This window comes from Diadema setosum, chromosome 2 (genome assembly GCF_964275005.1).
Source record: "Diadema setosum chromosome 2, eeDiaSeto1, whole genome shotgun sequence".
NCBI classification, from domain to species: domain Eukaryota; kingdom Metazoa; phylum Echinodermata; class Echinoidea; order Diadematoida; family Diadematidae; genus Diadema; species Diadema setosum.
The window spans coordinates 42,151,964-42,171,312 of record NC_092686.1 but is presented as its reverse complement, the minus strand read 5'-3'; the positions used below and the strand labels follow the sequence as shown (position 1 = coordinate 42,171,312).

At 38.6% G+C, this 19,349-nt stretch overlaps 2 protein-coding genes across 2 annotated transcripts in view; one reads left to right on the top strand and one right to left on the bottom strand.

Annotated features, from left to right (window-relative positions):
• Positions 1–255: 255 nt before the first annotated feature.
• Positions 256–1,254, bottom strand: LOC140245190 (uncharacterized). The gene has a single exon (XM_072324787.1). The coding sequence runs from the start codon at positions 1,252–1,254 to the stop codon at positions 256–258; it is 999 nt and encodes a 332-aa protein (XP_072180888.1).
• An 8,108-nt stretch (positions 1,255–9,362) lies between these two features.
• The window catches only part of LOC140245180 (plexin-A1-like), a 36,342-nt gene continuing 26,355 nt past the window's right edge, over positions 9,363–19,349 (top strand). The window contains exons 1-5 of the mRNA XM_072324781.1: positions 9,363–9,377; positions 10,244–10,456; positions 11,512–11,649; positions 17,799–17,936; positions 18,975–19,068. Of these exons, the coding sequence (XP_072180882.1) occupies positions 9,363–9,377; positions 10,244–10,456; positions 11,512–11,649; positions 17,799–17,936; positions 18,975–19,068 (598 nt within the window). The remainder of the gene's footprint in view (positions 9,378–10,243; positions 10,457–11,511; positions 11,650–17,798; positions 17,937–18,974; positions 19,069–19,349) is intronic.

The window sequence follows — 19,349 nt, the reverse complement described above, 5'->3', positions numbered from 1 at the left end:
GCATTTGTATAGCTTTCTTGATTGAGGACACAGTGTAAGTTTGATACAAGAACTAAAAAAAAAAAAAAATAAATAAATAAATTGCCATATATGCCAAATGAGCGTTGCACGTAATTTGTTACAAAAACAAAACAAAACAAAACAAAACAACCCAAATGGTTATTAGTCAATATCCATATATTCTTATCAGATTCATACGAATCATAGATATACAGCAATTATTTAGCACTTATCTTCATACATGTAGGTCGTCCTTCACTCAAAGTTGAAGGGGATGCCACCAGCCTGTCGCCATTTGCCGGAGTAAAACTTCAGTTTTGTTCCTTTGTTGTATAGATCCTGAACTTGTTTTGTCCACTTCTTTTTTTCCTCCAGGTCCGTTGGGGTGAGATCATCTGTGATGAAATACCTTTCATCCTTCAGGGTCTCGCGGGCACGGCGCATGATGTCGACCTTTTCTCTATACGAGAGAAGCTTCACTAGAATATGCCTGGGACGACCTTCGACTTTTTTCCCGTCACGATGGGCTCTCTCCACTTTCGTCTTCACCTTAAACTTGGAGTGGAGGATCTCCTCCACTATGGTGACAGGATCTTCGCGTTCGCCTTGAGGAGCTTCCGGAATACCCACCAGCCTGATGTTGTTTCTTCTGGAGAACCTCTCGCTTTTGTTGTTGGCCGCTTTGTTTCTCTGAACTTCCAGTTGGAGCTCTGCTATTTCTTTTTCCATGGCTTCTAATTTGCTTTTCATGCCCTTTTGATTTTCCACCAGGTCGTCTACACGCTTCCGCTCAAATTCCAACGAAGCTCCAAGATTCAGCTCGAGCTGGTGCAGCTTATCCAGGAAGTTATCCACCGCACTGCTGATCATCCTCTCGAACCTCTCAGTTGCCTTCTGAAAATATTCTTCCATGTTCGATAGAATACCTTCTCTCTCCACCACAGGTTCCGCAACGGCCTGGCAAGAGGACTGGGAGGGTGACCGACTTTCGTAAGACGTGGTTGCAGGCGCCATATTGATGACGTCATCACCCTCAGCTTCTACAACTGGTAGCGTGTCGCTGTTGTCTGGCGGCGTAGTGGCTGAGTTCACCGGGCTAGCAAGGCTTGCCCGGCTCGCGGACCGAGCATTCAAATTTGGCGGGCTGTTCCGTGCCGTAGCTGGTTGGGCCTTTCGAGCAGGTTGAAATGGTACATAAGTTTTCGGCCTCGTAGCAGCTAGTCGTTGAGGTCTTTTGCTCTGTTGTTGATCCATACTCGATCTACGATGAGTAATGAGTAAGATACTGCAGAGATTGTTTGAAGAAAAATGGCCTTGGAGTCCCAAATCTGGAAAATTGTAGCCACTTTTGAGACGAGCAACAAAACGCGTGTTCGCTATTCCATAGCGCCCTCTATCTTGAGTTAGATATTGAGTAATGTTTAGTTATTGAGTAATGTTTCATGAAAATATAATTGGTGAATTTCATGTACATATATTCATGCTTGTGAAACTGTGTGTGCATGAGTGTGTTACCCTTGCTTTTTTTTTTCCAGTGTCAACGATAATGTATGGCATGCTCATGTATTGCTAATGTATGTTTTGTACGTATGTTTGACAGATGCGTTTTGACAAGTTTGTGATGCACATTTCCAATGCAGATTCATACTTAAATGTCTTTAAGAATGGTGCCAGTGAAGCACCTTACCAGCACTGCATGTGAAACACACCAACAATACAGACATCAATTCACATACTACATTCTAAGGAGAAAAAAAAAAAAGGTTCTTTTGAGCACCATTAAATGGTTCTCAGCACTGTCACAATAGCGACATCTTTTTTGGAGCCTGTAGTGGACGCCTGGTCATATATAGATCCGCATCGGCTCCGCGCTGTTCTAAAACATTCCTGGTGTCTTTCGCTTTCATTCGCGAAGCTTCCCCACACCGCGGGATTCTTTCCGGAGCGTGTGCGGAAGGCACGGAAGGGTTCCGGACAAGCGGGACATCCTCAGGACACCGTGAGGACAAATCGCCGAAGGTGTCAGGAAGTTCATTTCCGCGTCCAAATTTTGGTCTCGATCAAACTTTGGACGCGGAAATTTTTCTCTCTCCCGAAGGTGCGGAAACGCCCGGACATGTTTAGGACAGTGAGCGGACACGTTCAGGAACGTGCGAACAGGTTGCCGAATTAAAGGAGTGCCGCGGAATACCAAATTTGTATTCCGGGTCTTGTCCGGGGCTTGTTCGCGCGCCTGGTCGAAAGGGCATATCCTATTTTGCCTTGTCATTCAGCATGTTTAGAGGAGACTTATAGCACTCGGGTCAGTGGTAGCGTTTTTTTAAAGAGCACTGTTTAGGTGCTTTGTTGCTTATCGTGGTCACGTTATAATCCAAGCAAGTAGATAAATTATAACAAGATACGTGCTTGAGGAAATTGATTAAAGAAATGAAAATCACTCGAAACAAAACAAATATCATTCCTTTAGATGTCTTGCAAAAAGTAATAAAAATGTTGTGTAGATTATATTAGTAAGTTTCTGCATTTCCAATCATTTATAGATTTCATTTCAATTCAATTCATTTATTTTCATACTTCTCATTTACGAATATTACATCAGAAATAATAGTACAAATTCTTTTACCTTGTTAACAATGTGCAAAAATAAACAATATATATGGTAATAACACAGCAATTGTAATGATAACTGGTCGAAATCGAAATGGGGTTTAACAAAGAGAAGTATGACGGGACCTCCATGAAAGCAAGCTTGTTAGGCTGTAAGCCCCGAGTAATCAGTGTTTGTGAAAAGGAAACGGAGAACGAATAGAAGATTATACCAGGTGACTAGTAATACCGAAGAAGCGGGCTATGCCTATGTGATTGGGGGGGGGGGGGGGGGGAAAGAGGAAGAAGAGAAGAAGAAGCAAAGAGTGACATGCACAGCTATTTAGCCATTTGGTACCTGCCGTCAAGCTCCTCATGGGTAGAAAGTGAGAGTGAGGTAGAGGGAAGGAGGAGAGAAGGAGACGAAGTAAAGTGAGGAATTGCTGATCATAAATTCGGAGAGCCTGACGTCAAGGCCCAAAACACAATCTGCAGCGTATTAACAAGAATGTTTGATCGGACAATAACATTGCACGATATTACATAAGACATTGCAAATTTATTCAGTGTCTGCAGGACATACACTCAATAAAGACTCGTTTGATTTGCGAGCAGCTTGTTATTTGAGGGGGGAGGTCATTCCAGTATCTGGGACCCGTATACATTATCTTTTTTTCTTTCTATTTTTTTTTTTTTTGACGAAAATTGTTCGAGTACGTGGAAGGAGAAATGCGTCACTTTGGAGGGAAGGATGATTATAAATCAAATTGTTTTTCCTGAACATGCGAGTAAAAACATGCGGTAACTCCTTGGAAGAAAATTTATACATGAATATGTCGACGTTATAACTGAACACATCTGATGTTTTCAATATTCTATTTTTGAAGAATAAGGTGTTCGTGAGGGACAAAATTCGACATGGTTGATTTCATTATTTCTAATGACGCGTTTTTGAATACGGAACAGTACATCCAGAAGATTTCTAGTTGCATTCCCCCACACAAGAGTATCATAACTAAGGTACGGAATAATCAAAGTAGAATAAAGATAAAGCAAAATTTGACTAGGAAAAACACTCTTATGTTTATTAAGAACACCCGTGTTTCTAGAAAATATATTACTTAACTAACATGGGATTTCCAAGATAAATCGCTATCAATAAATAGCCTTTAAAAAATTGTACAATGAGCTTGATTTAATTCAATTTCATTAAACGTAATATGAAGGGGAAGCCTTTTGAGACTGTTGCTTAAAAAGCACACAATGAGTTGTATCTATATTAAGTGATAATTTGTCGGCGTATATCCAAGATTGCACAGATTTAAGTTCTTTATTCATTGTGTTAACAAGAGTATAAGGATCTCTGTGCGTGTAAAAAAAAAAAAACCCAGATCGGAGTCATCAGCAAAACATAATTATAAAGGAAAGAATTGGGAATTTGGAAGAAGAATTTGGAACTGGGAAGATCGTTGATGCAAAATAATGAACAGTAGTTGGCCTAATAGGGAACCCTGTGGAACACCACATGAAATTAACTTTAACTGAGAATCACGGCCATTTATTTTCACAAATTGTTTCCTGTTTGATAAAATAGAAAAAGTAGAAAGATAAAGTAGAAAAAGAATAATCTGCCTTTCTTGAGGTGTTCAATTTTCCGCTATATTGAGGTATTTGTACATATTGAACGGTTGAAAGCTGTACTCTAATTAAGAAAAATAAACAAAACATGTATAACTGCAATGTGCAATAATTCTGGCACTGAGGAGTATCACAGTATTTCAACAAGAAAAGAAGCTGTGCAGCTATAGCTGCACAGCTTCTTTTCTTGTTGAAATACTGTGATATTCCTCAGTAAAAAAAGGTTCTCAGACAGTTAAAAAGGTTCTCAGAGAACCTTTTTAAATGGTGCCTGACAGCACCTTTTAACATTGGTGCCCAGTAGAACCTTTTCCAATGAAATGGTTCTCATGAGCACCTTTTGAAAAGAGTAAAAAAGGTGCCCATCTTTAGTCAAAAAGGTGCCCATGGGCACCTTTCAAATGGTACTCACGAGCACCATTTCATCGGGAAAAAGGTTCTAATGGGCACCTTTTGCAAAAGGTGCCGACAAGCACCATTGAAAAAAGGTTCTCACGAGCACCAAAAAGGGTGTCGCTATTGTGGCAATGCTGAGAACCATTTAATGGTGCTCAAAAGAACCTTTTTTTCTAAGAGTGTACATGTATATACTTTTTTTTACGCTTGCAATGCTAGGCCCCTACCTTACCATATCCAGAAAGCAGAGAGTGCCAAGCTACTGAGGGTGGCAATGCTTTCTACGCCTACGCCAATCGGCCGTCAGATGGTAAAACGGTCTATCTCGAAAATTGCTGTTCTGAGAAAAATGACTTTAAAGTTTAGAGGTTTGAGCTTTTTTACGAGATGGGTATAATGCATTTTTAGCAATGGGACAAGAAGAAGCATATCAAACACTGATAACTGAAGAATTTTGTGCTTATTTGGGGTTTTAATTATAAAATAAATGAGATTTTTGTGCAGATAGACTGTTTAACCACAGCACATGTATACACTCCGCTACACATCATAAGATGGTAAAATGGTCTATCTTCTAGATAGACCACAAACACTATTGCCATACTATGGTAAAATGGTCTATCTTTTAGTTAGACCATTTTACCGTTTTATCTTGTGGTTTTAAAGTGGTCTTTCTTCCCAGATGAAAGTTTTGCAAAAATACTGAAGTTTAGCGTACGGCCGGATGTCAAGCGCGTTTTTGCCGAAAAATGCCTTTTTTAGCCAAAAATTTGAAAGAATATCAAAAAATCAAGATTTTTACTTTTTTATCGAAAAAATTAATAGTTTATAAGTACCTTTTAAACTAGAAATGTGTTATCTTCCATTTCAAGTGTAGAACCTAACTAATATACATTTGAAAGTAGAATATTACACGCACATATATGGCGCAATGAAACATAAAACCGTGATTTACTTAAAATTTTACTTTGCAGAATCTACCAATATTTCAAAGTTGTTGTTTTTTTTAAACTACCGAAATCAGTCTATTCAAACGTTTTTATTTGTTCGACATATAATTTATGTTCTGATATCTTATGCAGCAAAGAAATTACAAGATAAGGCGAAAGATAACTCGTTTTATGTTATCCTAAATGGGACAATGTATTTTTTACTGGACGCGCATTTTGAATGGAAAATCGAATGCATAGCGTAGGCCCATATATATTGTACATGGTATAGTGCGTGTAGGTATACTTATCTTACACAATCGGCGAAGTCAATGGACAGGTTGGATAGCTGACTGCAAAAACCCTTTGTGACACCTTGATATGACTGAAATGTGCTTATTTGCCACAAAAAAAAAATACAAAGAGGGCTGGTCAGTAATGTTGTTACCATGGCAACTGATCATTTAGGTCACTCCCAGAAAATTTCAAATATTCATGATTTTAAAACGTAGAAGTGTTGAAACATGTTTTTGTATGTGTGTGTGAGAAATGTATTAATCTATCTAATCTGTTTAGCAATGAAACCTGCTTATACCAGTTATATATAGATTGCTTACTATGTTTGGAAATGGTTGTCATGGAAACCGTGATAACAAATCACGTTTTACTTGGCAAAATTACGGTACCAAATCTCCCATCCTGCATACTCAACCTCCCCCTCCCCCCCCCCCCCCCGAGAAGCTTGGGAATTCATGGTTATCAATACAATGCTATATAGTTTGCATTCTCGGGCCCTGAAACGCAGCCCTGCAAGGGATAGGCACGAAAGCACTTTTACATTTGTAATGTTCTAAGGCGAGGTCTTTGCGTTTTATTTTGATCTATCCTCCCGCAGAAGACTTACTAAATGTTTCTTTTATGATGATTGATTGTTTACATGAGCGTTGTTTGGAACGCACAATTATTCGGCGACATAAGAATATCATATATGTATCCTAGATATTTGTGTGAAATAATAAGGCAAATATCACCCTCAAAAAAAAAAACAAGTAAAAAGGAAGTAGAAATGAAATGCGAACAATGCAATAACAGCCTCATTTCCCCTTCCCATCATTAAGTCGGTTAAATCATCGAGTCTATAATATTTATCCTTGGCCAAGTTCTATGACCTTGGAGCAGACATGTAACAAATGGTTTGTTTGCAATTCGATTGTTTTTATTTTTTTGCGTGTGTGTTCTTTATTATCACATCTTTGTGATTAAAAAAAAAAAATCATTTCAGTTATCATAAACACTCTAAATTCCCAGTCAACCAACAAAACGTATTACACAATGTGCACACGCTCGCAACCATCGTCTCAAACTGCGTTTACGGACTATATCAACACACAATGAAATACAGTAAACACTAAACGAAGCAATTTCTCTCTTTTTTTTAATAATGATTTGCCATCAGCGCACATTTACTAGAAAAGCAGCACTTGACATCTATGTTGTTGGTTATCAAAATGCTTTTTATCTATTTCGTTTTGGAAGGTAAAGAACATCAGTCTCGATTTGTGGACATCTAAAAACAAAAACAAAAATTCCATCTGAAAGCAATCTTCTTAAATGAAAGAATGAGTCCTCAGTGATTTTTTTTTAAATCATGAACAAATGTCTGTGACATACATCCAAAGACTTTGAAAATCAGCAATACAAATTGCACTGACTACATTAACTGCATTGATAAACTCTATTTGTTTAATGTGACGTATGCTATGTGTCCACCATCACAAACGTTACACCAGTTAGAAAAACAAAATTTTCTCTTTAGGCGATATTTCAATATCTCTATCTTTTTCACAGTTTCTGGTTACATATCCTAGCTAATTATGACTGTACGCTGTTGCATTGAACTTTCGTTACTGTATAACTAAATTAGAATAGTGACTGCCAAAATTTTAAAATTCTACCTTTAGTCTGATATTATTTTTGTGTTCTGCAGACCAGTGCGATAAGATATCTGTACTGAGCATTCGTCTCTCAGTGAAGAAAAAAAAAAATCACCTCTCCAAAACATGTGGGTAATGCTTCCCTCTAATACTTTCCCTTATCCCAAGTACCAGAATACATTGCTGGGGCCCTGAATAGCTAACATGAATTATATTATAGTATTACTAACATCATGACAATTATGGCACATGTGAAAAAAGAAAAAAAAAACTGGAAAAACATACATCTTGACCAGATCATATTCTTTTCACTACTTCTTGTACTTGGTGTTTGGGTTGGAACCTTTTACTGATGTCTTTTATATCTTAAACTAGAAAAAAAAAAAAACATGCTCTGTGCTATTTCCTTTCAGATTCAGCAACTGTTCCTTTGTGAAATTTTCTCTTTTTAAGCACTTCAATGTGCAGGGTTTCTTTTTTCTGACCAACATGTCATATATTTTCCTCCATCTGATGAAGAAAGGCAAAGTTCACTTCCCTTTTGTTGACCCCCCCCCCCCCCAAAAAAAAAGACATTCCAATCTGGCAGACCTCTACTCTAGAGACTAGTATTAATTAGTGCTAACGTTCAGAGCTAATGTTAGGATATTCTATTCAGATCAAGATCTAGAAATGCTAGATTTAACGTGAACTCTTACTTTTATGGAGCAAAGTTAGCCTAACGTTAGATGTATAATATGTATCATTTATGCAGAGACTCCAACTCTCCCGTTTTCGACGGGAGATCTCCCGCCGAAAACCCGTTTTTGCAAAATCTCCCGTTCTCCCGTTTGAGATTTAATTTCTCCCGCCCTGGATCAATGTCTCCCGTTTGAGAGGATTTCTTACATATTGCTATCGTATGTTGCAAAAATTAGCCTTTTGATAGCACCAGAGAGCATCTATAACCCTAGGAACTTCGCGCTTCGCACACATATACTTGGATCTCCCGTTTGCTAGGGGTTTCAGGCGGGAGAATCTCCAGACAAGAAGGTGCTTGGGGTTGGAGTCTCTGTTTATGCATAGATTTTAGAACCTCAAGAGGGTCTAGATGTCTAAACCTAGGTCTATCTAACGGTAGGCTGGGTCTTACAATAAAACTGCCATTATATACTAGCGTAAGGTTACCAAACCTCTAACGTTAGGTAGAATCAGTGGCCCAGATTTTGACTAGACGCCAGATATTTCTACTTAAGACTCGTTAGATTTTATGATAATTATACAGGTCTAACTAGGGTTAGTACTGTATTTGATTAGACTCTAAACGTTAGTAATAGTAGATCTAGCGTTAGAGCACTACGCTATACGGTACCTTCTGTATAGACTATGCACAGTCTCTTGCCCTGGACCTGGCTCTAACGTTAGCCCTACAAATACAGTGTACATCTAACGTTAATAGTAGGCCTATTAGGGTGGGCCTGTACTGTCTACGGTATACAACTGCTAATGTGCTAACGTTAGGTGTTAAGTTCATTGTGATTAAGGCCTAAAGGTTAGCTCGATTGAATAATTGTTTTGGCATAACACTTAACACCAACAGGCGTAGAGCCCTAATTCACCTAACAGTTAACACATTCTAACCCCTAACGATAGCTAATGTCCAGAGTTAAAGAGAGTGTAATCGTTAGATCCCATAGACCTAACGTTAGACGAGGATTCAGTCTAACTGCATGTGATGAGGCCATAGATTAGAAACCTTAGATCGAACAAGACACCTAAATCTAGACGTAAACCTCAAGCAAGGCCTCTTTTCGCACCGTGTCAAGACGTGCCTTTATACGGAATAATCGGTGTTCCACACCGCCGGCACGGTCGGGTGGCGGCCCGGGGGTTGGTAGGCATGCCCGCTGGATCGGTGCGAAATGCAGTCATAAGGCATCGGCCTAATACGTTAGATTCTACTAGCGCTTGAACCTTGATATTTTCTACCAAATCTCAAATCAAAGTTATATATCTAACTGTTAGATCAAAACAAATTTAAAAGTTCCCTTATGCAGTGCAGTAGAGAACTATGTATTTATTTACTAATTTACTTACATTCGAAGGAAATAGTCCCCTTTTCAGTCACCACGTCTCCAACTCAACGACTGTTCCAACATTTTAGAGAGATTTTTACCTGTATAGATCAGACGTACGCACACGTATACAACTTACAAGCAACGCGCGGCCGTGAGGTGGTAAATTGGTCTAACTCGAAGATAGGCCATTTTACCATCCGACAGCGATGATCAAAAAATCTCACTTAAGAAGGTTAAAAGGTTTATGTAAAAGATAGCTCGTTTTACCTCCGAACGATATTACCGACAATGGGCTAACTCAAAGATAGACCGTTTTACCATCAAATCTGAAGGAAAAATACAAAAAAGTACCAAGATAGCGGAAATTATCTCTAAAACAAGACATGATGGGATTTTCTCGATAGCACCATTGGAAAGAGCACCCTCACATATCCCGGAAAGTGAACTTACCTCAAAAAGTCAAATTTTCGAGTTAGACCGTTTTACCATCTGACGGCCGCAATGGAGTGAACCCCGTGAATGCTTCACCAGTACTGACCTTCTCTGATGTGGAGACTACGTCTACCATCACTATACTACAGAGAGAAAAATACGGTGGCTTTCATTGGAAGTAGTGAGGGTGACATGCTGAGGGTATCAACCATTGTACTACTTACTTTGGTTGTTAAATTCAGTGCGGATATTGTTTTGTTTACCATGCTAGTTCCCAAACTCACCACATCCGGAAAGTAGAGAGTGTCATGCTAGGCCTGATGAAGATGGCGATGCTTACTACACCTACGCCAATGGAGTGAACCCCGTGAATGCTTCACCAGTACTCACCTTCTCTGATGTGGAACCTACGTCTATCATCACTACTACTGAGAGAGACTATACTCTGGCTTTCATTGGAAGTAGTGAGGGAAACTTACTGAAGGTATGGTCCACTTTGTAACCTGATGACATAAACAATGAGAATGAATAGCTGTGGCAAATTACTCTAATTCATGAAATATGGGACATTACTTCGTTAACTTCGGAAAGGAAAACCAAACATGTCATGTGGATTGCTTTATAGAACTCATCAGCGAAGTTTGAGGGAAGTCGGAAATTCCGTGAATAAGTTTTGAAATTGTGGAGTTTCCGTGCAGCCATTCATGGATGAAAGACTACTATATTTCGTGACACTTCGTAGCCTATACAATGATATACAAACTTATATATACATAAACTTTCATTCTTTAATGAGAGGTTCCTCGACTCGTTACTGACATGTTAAGTTTAATATTCCCTTTGCTTTCTGAAAGTGCTCTTTCATTATGCTAAAATAGTGAAAATATGTTGATATTTGAATAATGATGATGATGATGATGATAATAATAATATGTTAATAACTTCCTTTATATTTTCTCTGCATCGTTATCCATGGCGTGAAGTTACAAACTGTTGTAGTCTTTTCGTCCAGCAATGGCTGCTCAGGAACGTTAAAAATTCGTTTACTTTTGAATGGATTTTATGTATTTTTTCAAACTTTGCTGATGTGTTTTACTAATATTCCCGCATCCTGTCAAGTCACATTTTTGTGAGGTTTCATTCTCTTTTGACATTTTTTCACATCGCCTCTTACAGCAAACCCGAGTGAAATATTCTCTTCCCATAAAGAGAAATTCTTGTCATGTTTATTAAAGAATAGATTTTTGTCCGTTCGTATTTATTTTGCTTGTCTAACGTCAAATCAAATCAAAAAGAATTACATGGATGTGACAATCTTAAACAAAAACATATCAACCAAATGACAAAGGAGCAATACAAAAGTGCAGTTTATACTACATATACAGAAAAATAAAATGTAAATTTAAAAACATAACTATTTTGATTTCACGATGAATGCATTTAGAAGTAATTGCTGCATTTCGAGAGATAAAAATTACAGCTGAATGACCTTAAATCGATGTCTTTGGTATCACAACTTCTTTGTAACCTGCTGTGCAGATTCACACTTTAAACAACTCTTCAGCCTACCAGTACGAAAATGTTCCCCTTGGACAAGGATCCGTTCTACGAGATGTGTTTCTAGATGAAGACAAGGAGCAAATCATTCTGGCAACAGGCTCTGAGGAAGGTTCAGAGGTGATAACACGTGTACTGTGTATTAAACTGTAACATAGTGAATTCCGAATGCTATAATCAACATCACGATCGAGGTTAGAAAAAAGGTAGGAGCCCATTATGTGGTAATGGCTTTAGCAGGTATCAAACAGTAATTAAGAAAACTGTTGACATTTACTGAAATAGTTCTATATGTCACATGCATTTAGAAATGGATCGTCATAAGCTATTCAAAGCTTGACTGGGACGTCCATGCAGTAGATATACACCTACATGTATGTACATAAATATTGCACGGGAAATTGTATTTTGCATGTTCAGCAACCTCACAAACACCAGCATTTCTAATTTTACTCCACCGTGCAGGTGTTAAAGCTCTCTCTGGCAAACTGCAGTAATTTTATGAACTGTGAAGAATGCATCGGGCCTCTCGGCAAACACGATGGAGACCCATACTGTGGGTGGTGTACTCTTGAAGGCAGGTCAGTATTCATTCATCCAATGTGCATGCCCTACGTGAGGTCCATGATACAAATTGTTTAATACTGTTTCAGCTTGGGAAACACGGTACAGGCTGGGCTGGCACCACCAAGTTATTGCAGCACAAGTGGGAGTGGTTCAGAATTATTACTGTATATTGTGTAGCAAGTTTAACAAGATCACAATCTTCTTGTTGGTATGCCCTCGATGATATGTACATGACATCATGTATGATCAGTGTGTAACGATGTGATTTACCAATTTTTTCTTTCCTTTTCTGATAACAAATATTCATCTTTATACAATGACCTCGACACAGCATATGCTTCTAAAATAAAGTAGAGATTGCATGCATGTTTATTTTCGAAGGTGCACAAGATTAAGCGACTGTCCACTAGGTCAGGAATCCACCAGATGGTTGCCTTACGACACCGTGCCATGTGCTTCAATCTCTGAGATCCAGCCTTCAGATAAAATCATTTATGACCAACCTGAGCAAAGTGTAAGTTTTTCATGTGCAAATTAAACACTTGGTTAGAGTAAAAGTTCATCTGTATTGTAACTTTATCTCCACCGGTGTTAAACTTTTGATCTAAATACAAAATATTTACCTCCGGAATTTTCACCTGACAAATCCACAGCCTTCATTAGCCGACTGACCCGTCTTCCTCTTGATCATGTGACGGTCAATTAGTGGGTCAAAAGCTTTCGAAAAGGTATGGCGCCCAAGTAACTGTTGAGAGAAGGTCGGCAGCCCCTGAAAGATTGCTTCCTTGACTCCCCATTCGAAGCATCGAGGTTCCAGGTCCAGAACCTCAACCGTTACCTGGTGTGTTGGAGATCCGATGTGGATATGCTTTGAAACCTCAGAGGAGGTATAACTAACATTCTTCCTTTACGGCTAGGGAGTTTCAAATACCTCGCGGAAAAATGTCAACAATATTGGCTATTATGATGGAACATTACGCCAGTGTTAAGTAGCGCCGGAGGACAAAACTGAGAAGAAGGACATAGTAATCCCGTGTACACAATCGTACACTACAGGAAGACATTCAAAGGGTATCCCAGGAATCGTACATCTGTGGTGAAGCATAATTATATAACGCTCACTTACAAAACTGCAGATTCCGGGAACCAAGACGCTCTATGTAGGTCCACCTCCTTTTAAGTTTATCAGCATATTTACATCGAATCTCCAGGACACAACATGGACCTAGAAACGGTTGAGGTTCTAGACCAGAAACCTCGATAGTTCGAATGGGGAGTAAAGGAAGAAATCTGTCGGGCCCTATATTAACCTTCTCTCATTAACAGTAATGGGGGCGCTATAAACTTTCGAAAGTCAAAGACCCGCTTAGGCTGCGTTCACATAGAAGTATACTATTCGGGTATTCGGGCTCGTTTTTCGAGGGCACGCGAATAGCTTGAATCGAACGATAGGATTTCCTCACACCGGTTCACATAGGAGGGCACTATTCGAAAGTACCGAATAGCTGCGAAAAGTATAGCAAAGTGGGAATCGAACTTGTTCGATTTTCTTGCAGCGTATACCGTCTCTCGTTTATGAAATAATGAAAATTTTGGTCTGGATTTGCCCTTTAGCAAAAATAAGCATGTAGACTGACATTCTGATGCAGTTTAGAAATTGTTAATAAGATTTGCTAGGATGTAGGAGGAAGAAATCCTCACTGCATGGGATGGTGAGTTGACGGTGCGGGTGATGGTGTATTCGGGGCCCGAATAGCGAATAGCGAATAGCGAATAGCGAATACCGAATACTTCTATGTGAACGCAGCCTTATGGACCGTCACGTGATCACGGTGAATACGAGTTAGTCCACTAAATGTGACCGTGCATCACAAAACGAACAAAAAGTCGCACCCCTTGATTTTACGTGAGGACTCAAAAAAGGTGAAATGGGTCAACCAAGTCAATACTAACTTTTTCATACTTTCTGGAAGAGCTACCCTTCTTCTACATTATTCTTAAGTTAAGGATCATAAAATGGATGGGAAAGTGGATTTTTAGCAGTTTTTCTACAACCTTTTTTGTAGAGTAGTGAGATCAAGTGTGTCTTAGAGGCCCCTTTTCATTTTTTTGATTAAACCCTTTGCACACTCTTCACTTTCAAGTCTGATAACTATGAAAGGGATAGCGCTACTGCTTTGAAAGTTGGCAGTAATAATGGACAGAATGTGTTAATAGAGCATGTTAATTTCATTTTAATCTGATAATCCCTTCATTGTTGTTACACCAGTGGTTTACACCCTGTTTTTTGTCCCATTCATCACACAGCAAGCACGGTTTGGTAAAGATTAAACGCTTGAATAGACAGATAGACCCTGTACTTCAGAGCCTCTTTTCTCGGTTCACACTTTTCCAGAGTGTGTGCTTTCTTTTCAATATTTAGATAGGTTAAAAGAGTCCATATCAATTGAGCTATATATCACTTTAAAGCTTAGAGTCTGCTTTTTCAGAATCTGCCCTTAATTAAAAATCCATGTTTGGCGACTTTTTGTTTGTTTTTTGATGCAGGGTCACAAATGGCACCGCCTGTGTTTTCATTTATCCATTCATTCATTCAATTATTCATTCATTCATTCATTCATTCATTCATTCATTTCAACACGGGAAGACTCATTCAGCACATACTGTTTTTCAATGGGTCCGTGCATTAAACTCGTAACAATTAACAATCTAAAAGTACAAACGAATGAATCAAATCGCGTACAGTATATCAAAACAGAAAGTGTATGATGCACATAAGAAATGTCAAAATATAAAGAAAGAGGGAAAAAACTCGTACATAAAACAATCAAAGGCAAGGTTGTAATAAGATAATACACGTAAGTTGAGTTGAAAATGAACTTTAAGGCGAAAACATCAAGAAAAAAAGAAGAAAAAAAAAACACGTACATAAGAACAATTAAACACAAGGTTATTACATGATACAAGCAGGTTGAGTTAAAATGAAATTCAAGGGGAAAAACAGAGGAAACATAGAGTAGAGTTACAGCTGAAAATTCCGGAGGTATAGGCCTGAAAAGCTTTGTAACTGATCAAAAGTTTAACACCAATTCAAAAAGCACTTGGTTTATAAAATTTGCGATGAAGTACAGCAAGGGAAAGTAGGTACTACTTTAAATATCTCTCTTAAAAATGACCAGGCCCTACATTTGTTGTTGCAGTGCTTTTCCTTTTCAAATATTTCCCTGATTTAAATAAGTCTCAATTACTCTGGAAGTCGTGACATTTTATTTCAGTAACCTCACTTGCTTTCTGTATCAAGTTGTCACGATACGAATGACATGCAAGCCATTTTTTTTTTTGTGATCAATTGTCACATGTGTCTTATTTTGCATGATTTTATATCAATGCTTGATTTAGCACGCATTTTGCAATCCATGAAAGCTATTTTAGCAACTGTGAACGTTATGCTTACCTTTTCTTTGACTTTTCATCCAAAATAGATCGACATCGTCGTAGAGCAACTGCCAGAATTGTTTGATGGCAACCAGTACATGTGTGTATTTGACGTATATCAGGTACAGGCTGTTACCAGTGGCAACACGATCAGTTGTGTGACGCCTCCTGCTAATGTGTTACCGCTGATACCTGATGGAGGTAAAAGGACATACAGATAATGACTTCTTCACTCATATATTATGTACCGAGGCTGTGATCATGCCTGTCTTAGTAACATTTCATGTGTTCTTTATCTGATATTACAGCAACAGACTTTGAAAAGTTTTGAAAAGTATTCAAAAATACAGTGTACCTGATTTTAGTTTTCAACAATCCTGCCAACGTGTTACCTCAGATACCTGATGGAGGTAAAAATGCCTACAATAGTGACTCCTTCACCAGAATATACACGGTACTTAAGCTATGATCACAACCGTTTTAGTAATATTTTATGTGCTTTTATTGTCATACAGTATCTGATATTAAAGCAACAGACTGCGAACAATTTCTTACCTGTATTCAGAAATACCTGATTTTTCAGTTTTTAACGATTCATTCCGACAAGGGGATCACGTCATGATGTCATTGGCCATCAAATCAACTGAAACTGGTGTTCTGTTTGCAACGAGGGATCTTTTCTTCTTTGATTGCACCCTTATTGTCTCGTGAGTCCGTCTTTTTTTTTTCAAAGTTTAACTTTTATGGTACTGACTCTCAACTTATTATTTGCGCTAGCTTTGGTCATGTAATGAATCACCAATCTTTTATAGAAAGTCTATACATGAATATGCTCCTATGTGCCAAACATCAGTAATTTTCTTTCTTTAGTTTAAGATCTTTCCCCTAATGAGGAGGATGTTATGCAAACATGATACAAACTTGTGATACACGACACACTTTTAGTGAAAGTTATTGATTCACATAGAACAAGGGGGGAAGGAGACTGGGGAAAACTATGATGCCTTGATTTCAAATTTTTCAAATTATTCCAAAAATTTCCATTTAAACTAGAACTGGATGCAGTACAGTGGCGGATCCAAGGGGGAGCGCACCGGGCGCCCCCCCCCCCCCGCCTTTTATCTTTTTGTTAAAACAAAAGAAATAAAAAAGAAAAAATATGGGGGAGGGGTGCGTGCGCCACCTTTAATTTTGTAAAGGCGCCACCTCTTTGCGGAATTCCTAGATCCGCCCCTGCAGTAGAGTATGCACACATACACACTCACACACACACACCAGGGAGGTGTCTCACCTCCCTGCACACACACACACACACACACACAAAATCCAACAAGGATTGTATGGGAAGGTATATCCTTATTTGTCATAGGCTAATCCTTGTGTGCACTTATTTGATTCTAACTGGAATTCAGACTTGTTTCCTCGTTTTTATTTCACTTTGTACAAAGATGTTCGTCTTGCGTCACTCGTCCCTGGCCGTGTGATTGGTGTATCTACGAGAACAGATGCACACCTGACAGTTCGGCCTGTTCTGATGATACCCTAATAATTGGAGTGAATGTAAGCAAAGGTTAACGTACTCCTTTCATATGACATTAGATATTTCACTATTCCTTACAATGTACACTTACTATAAGGTTTCACCATTGTACACTCTCTTGCCTTCCCTGCTGGAAAGAACACAGTGTCCCACAGTGTGAGCAACACAGTGTGAACACCGTGTGCCTGAACACAGTGTGAAATCTCTTCACACTGTTAAATTTGTCCGTTTTAACTGTGTGAACACAATGTGAGTCATCAATTCACAGTGTGAAACTAAGCATTACTACCTGAACACTCTGTGAGAACCACACCGCAGTATTAAATCATCTTCACACTGTTAAATTCGAGCGTTTTCACATAGTCAACTATGTGAACACACTGTGAACACACTGTGGGACACTGAGTTCTTTCCAGTAGGGTTGTTTACCTTATTCTCTGTTACAAAAGAAAGTGAAATGTATTTTTTTGTCGATAACTGAAAATAGATTTGAATTCAGCTGAATCTAATGTCTATTTCTTTACTATTACCTTGCAAAAGGCTGTGGTTTCAAACTTCTGAATGAGACCTCGCATTATCTCTGGCCACCAGATATCGCTTATTGTTATGAACTTCATTTGCTGGATTTATTTCTCCTTGCCATTTACTGTGAACCTGTAAGCCTATAGAGGTCAATTTTCCTGCTTTTCATACATTATTTTTCTATGTTGATATCATGATCAAATAGAATCCCCTGGGAATGGGTAATAGAGGACAGGAATTCTGTCCCCAGCTGCTCGGTGTCCAAGAAGAAATTCTTGCGCCCGTTGGTGTCAACACGGCTTACACTCTCCTAGCGAAACATCTACCCACTGACCAGAGAAAGGTATGAAGTCGAGTGGAGCTTGTAAATTACTAGTTTGGCAGAACAAAGAACTAGACTCGTGTTAATCGTAGCATGGCTCAGAGTCATTTGTGTAACTTGTTCTTTCATTCTTCAGCTAGTTTGATAATTTGTACATTGCCAGAGTAATATAAAAACAAACAACAAACACATTGACATACGTAAGGGCTTCCAGAAACACAAATAGTACATTTTTGATGTTCCATGCATGTGTGCTTAAAAGTTTCAGACTTTCAAGGGGAAAACATAGCTTTGGTTGGAATTTGGCTTAAGGCTTCCAACTTTTTGTATGATGATGAGAAATCTCTAGTGACGCACTAAAAAGCATACAATTTTGAGAGGAATTCAAAGTTTATTTGATGAAAACCTATGTTAAAATGGCTGAGATATCTCAGGTTCGCTCTGCTTTACTTTGTTTATGAATATTTCGGCCATTTCAAGACCGAATTTTTATCAAACTTTGAATTCCTCATAGAATTGTATGCTCTTTAGAATTTCATAGAAGGTTTCTCAATATCTCGCAGAGAGTTTGAATCCCCACCTCAACCCAAACTATCTACCCCTTTAAAGGGTATTATGAAATTATGGACCAAAATGAAATTCAAAGCATTAACCTCTTTTGCCCTAAAATCCCAAAGAGCATACAAACTGTTTAAACAAGTTAACTACACTATAATATTAAAAGGGTGTAGCTTCTTCTTCTTCTTTTCTTTTAGGTCAGATTTTATGAGTGCATATTGGACGTTGAGGGCGCTGAACAAGCGGTGAGGGCAACGCATTACAACGAAAGCCAAGTCAGCTGTGAGGGAGCCGTGAGTTCAAACTCTTTTCGTGTGTCGTTCCATTAGTTTAGAACAGTTTGGCTTACAATAATTGTCACTCGGAGTTGAAAATTTACAAATATTCAAGCAGCGAGGAATGTTGATTTGAGCACTTTAATTGCTATTTGACGTTCAGAGAATTATTCCATGTGAAGATTATTTGTTTTCAATTGTCTCTTTTTTGTCCCCGTTCCTTCAGTACGCATACAACGAGGAACTTCTGTTGAAAAGCGTTCGTGTGTCAGTGCGCTGGAACGGCAACAATAACATCGATGACGTCACAGGCTCCCAGGGCATGTTCCTTATCTACATGTTACTTTGCATTTTGAAGGGAGGGGAAATATCTAAAACGGCAATACAGTTTCTTGAATTACGAGAATACGTTCTTAAGCAAAGTAACTGAGTCCTTTATACACACCAATAATGAGTCTTGGCAACGTAAACATAACTTACCGTTTATGTGAGTCAAACTTTTAGTAGGAGATAGTGGCAAATTTTTCCATGCTTAAAACTTCACACAGGCCTATGCACGATTTATGAAAAAAAAGGATGTTATTACTTTGATTTGAATGTG

Bases quoted from the DNA above. Each gene is read 5' to 3' on its own strand.
- LOC140245190 (XM_072324787.1), bottom strand. From the start codon at position 1,254: ATGGATCAACAACAGAGCAAAAGACCTCAACGACTAGCTGCTACGAGG.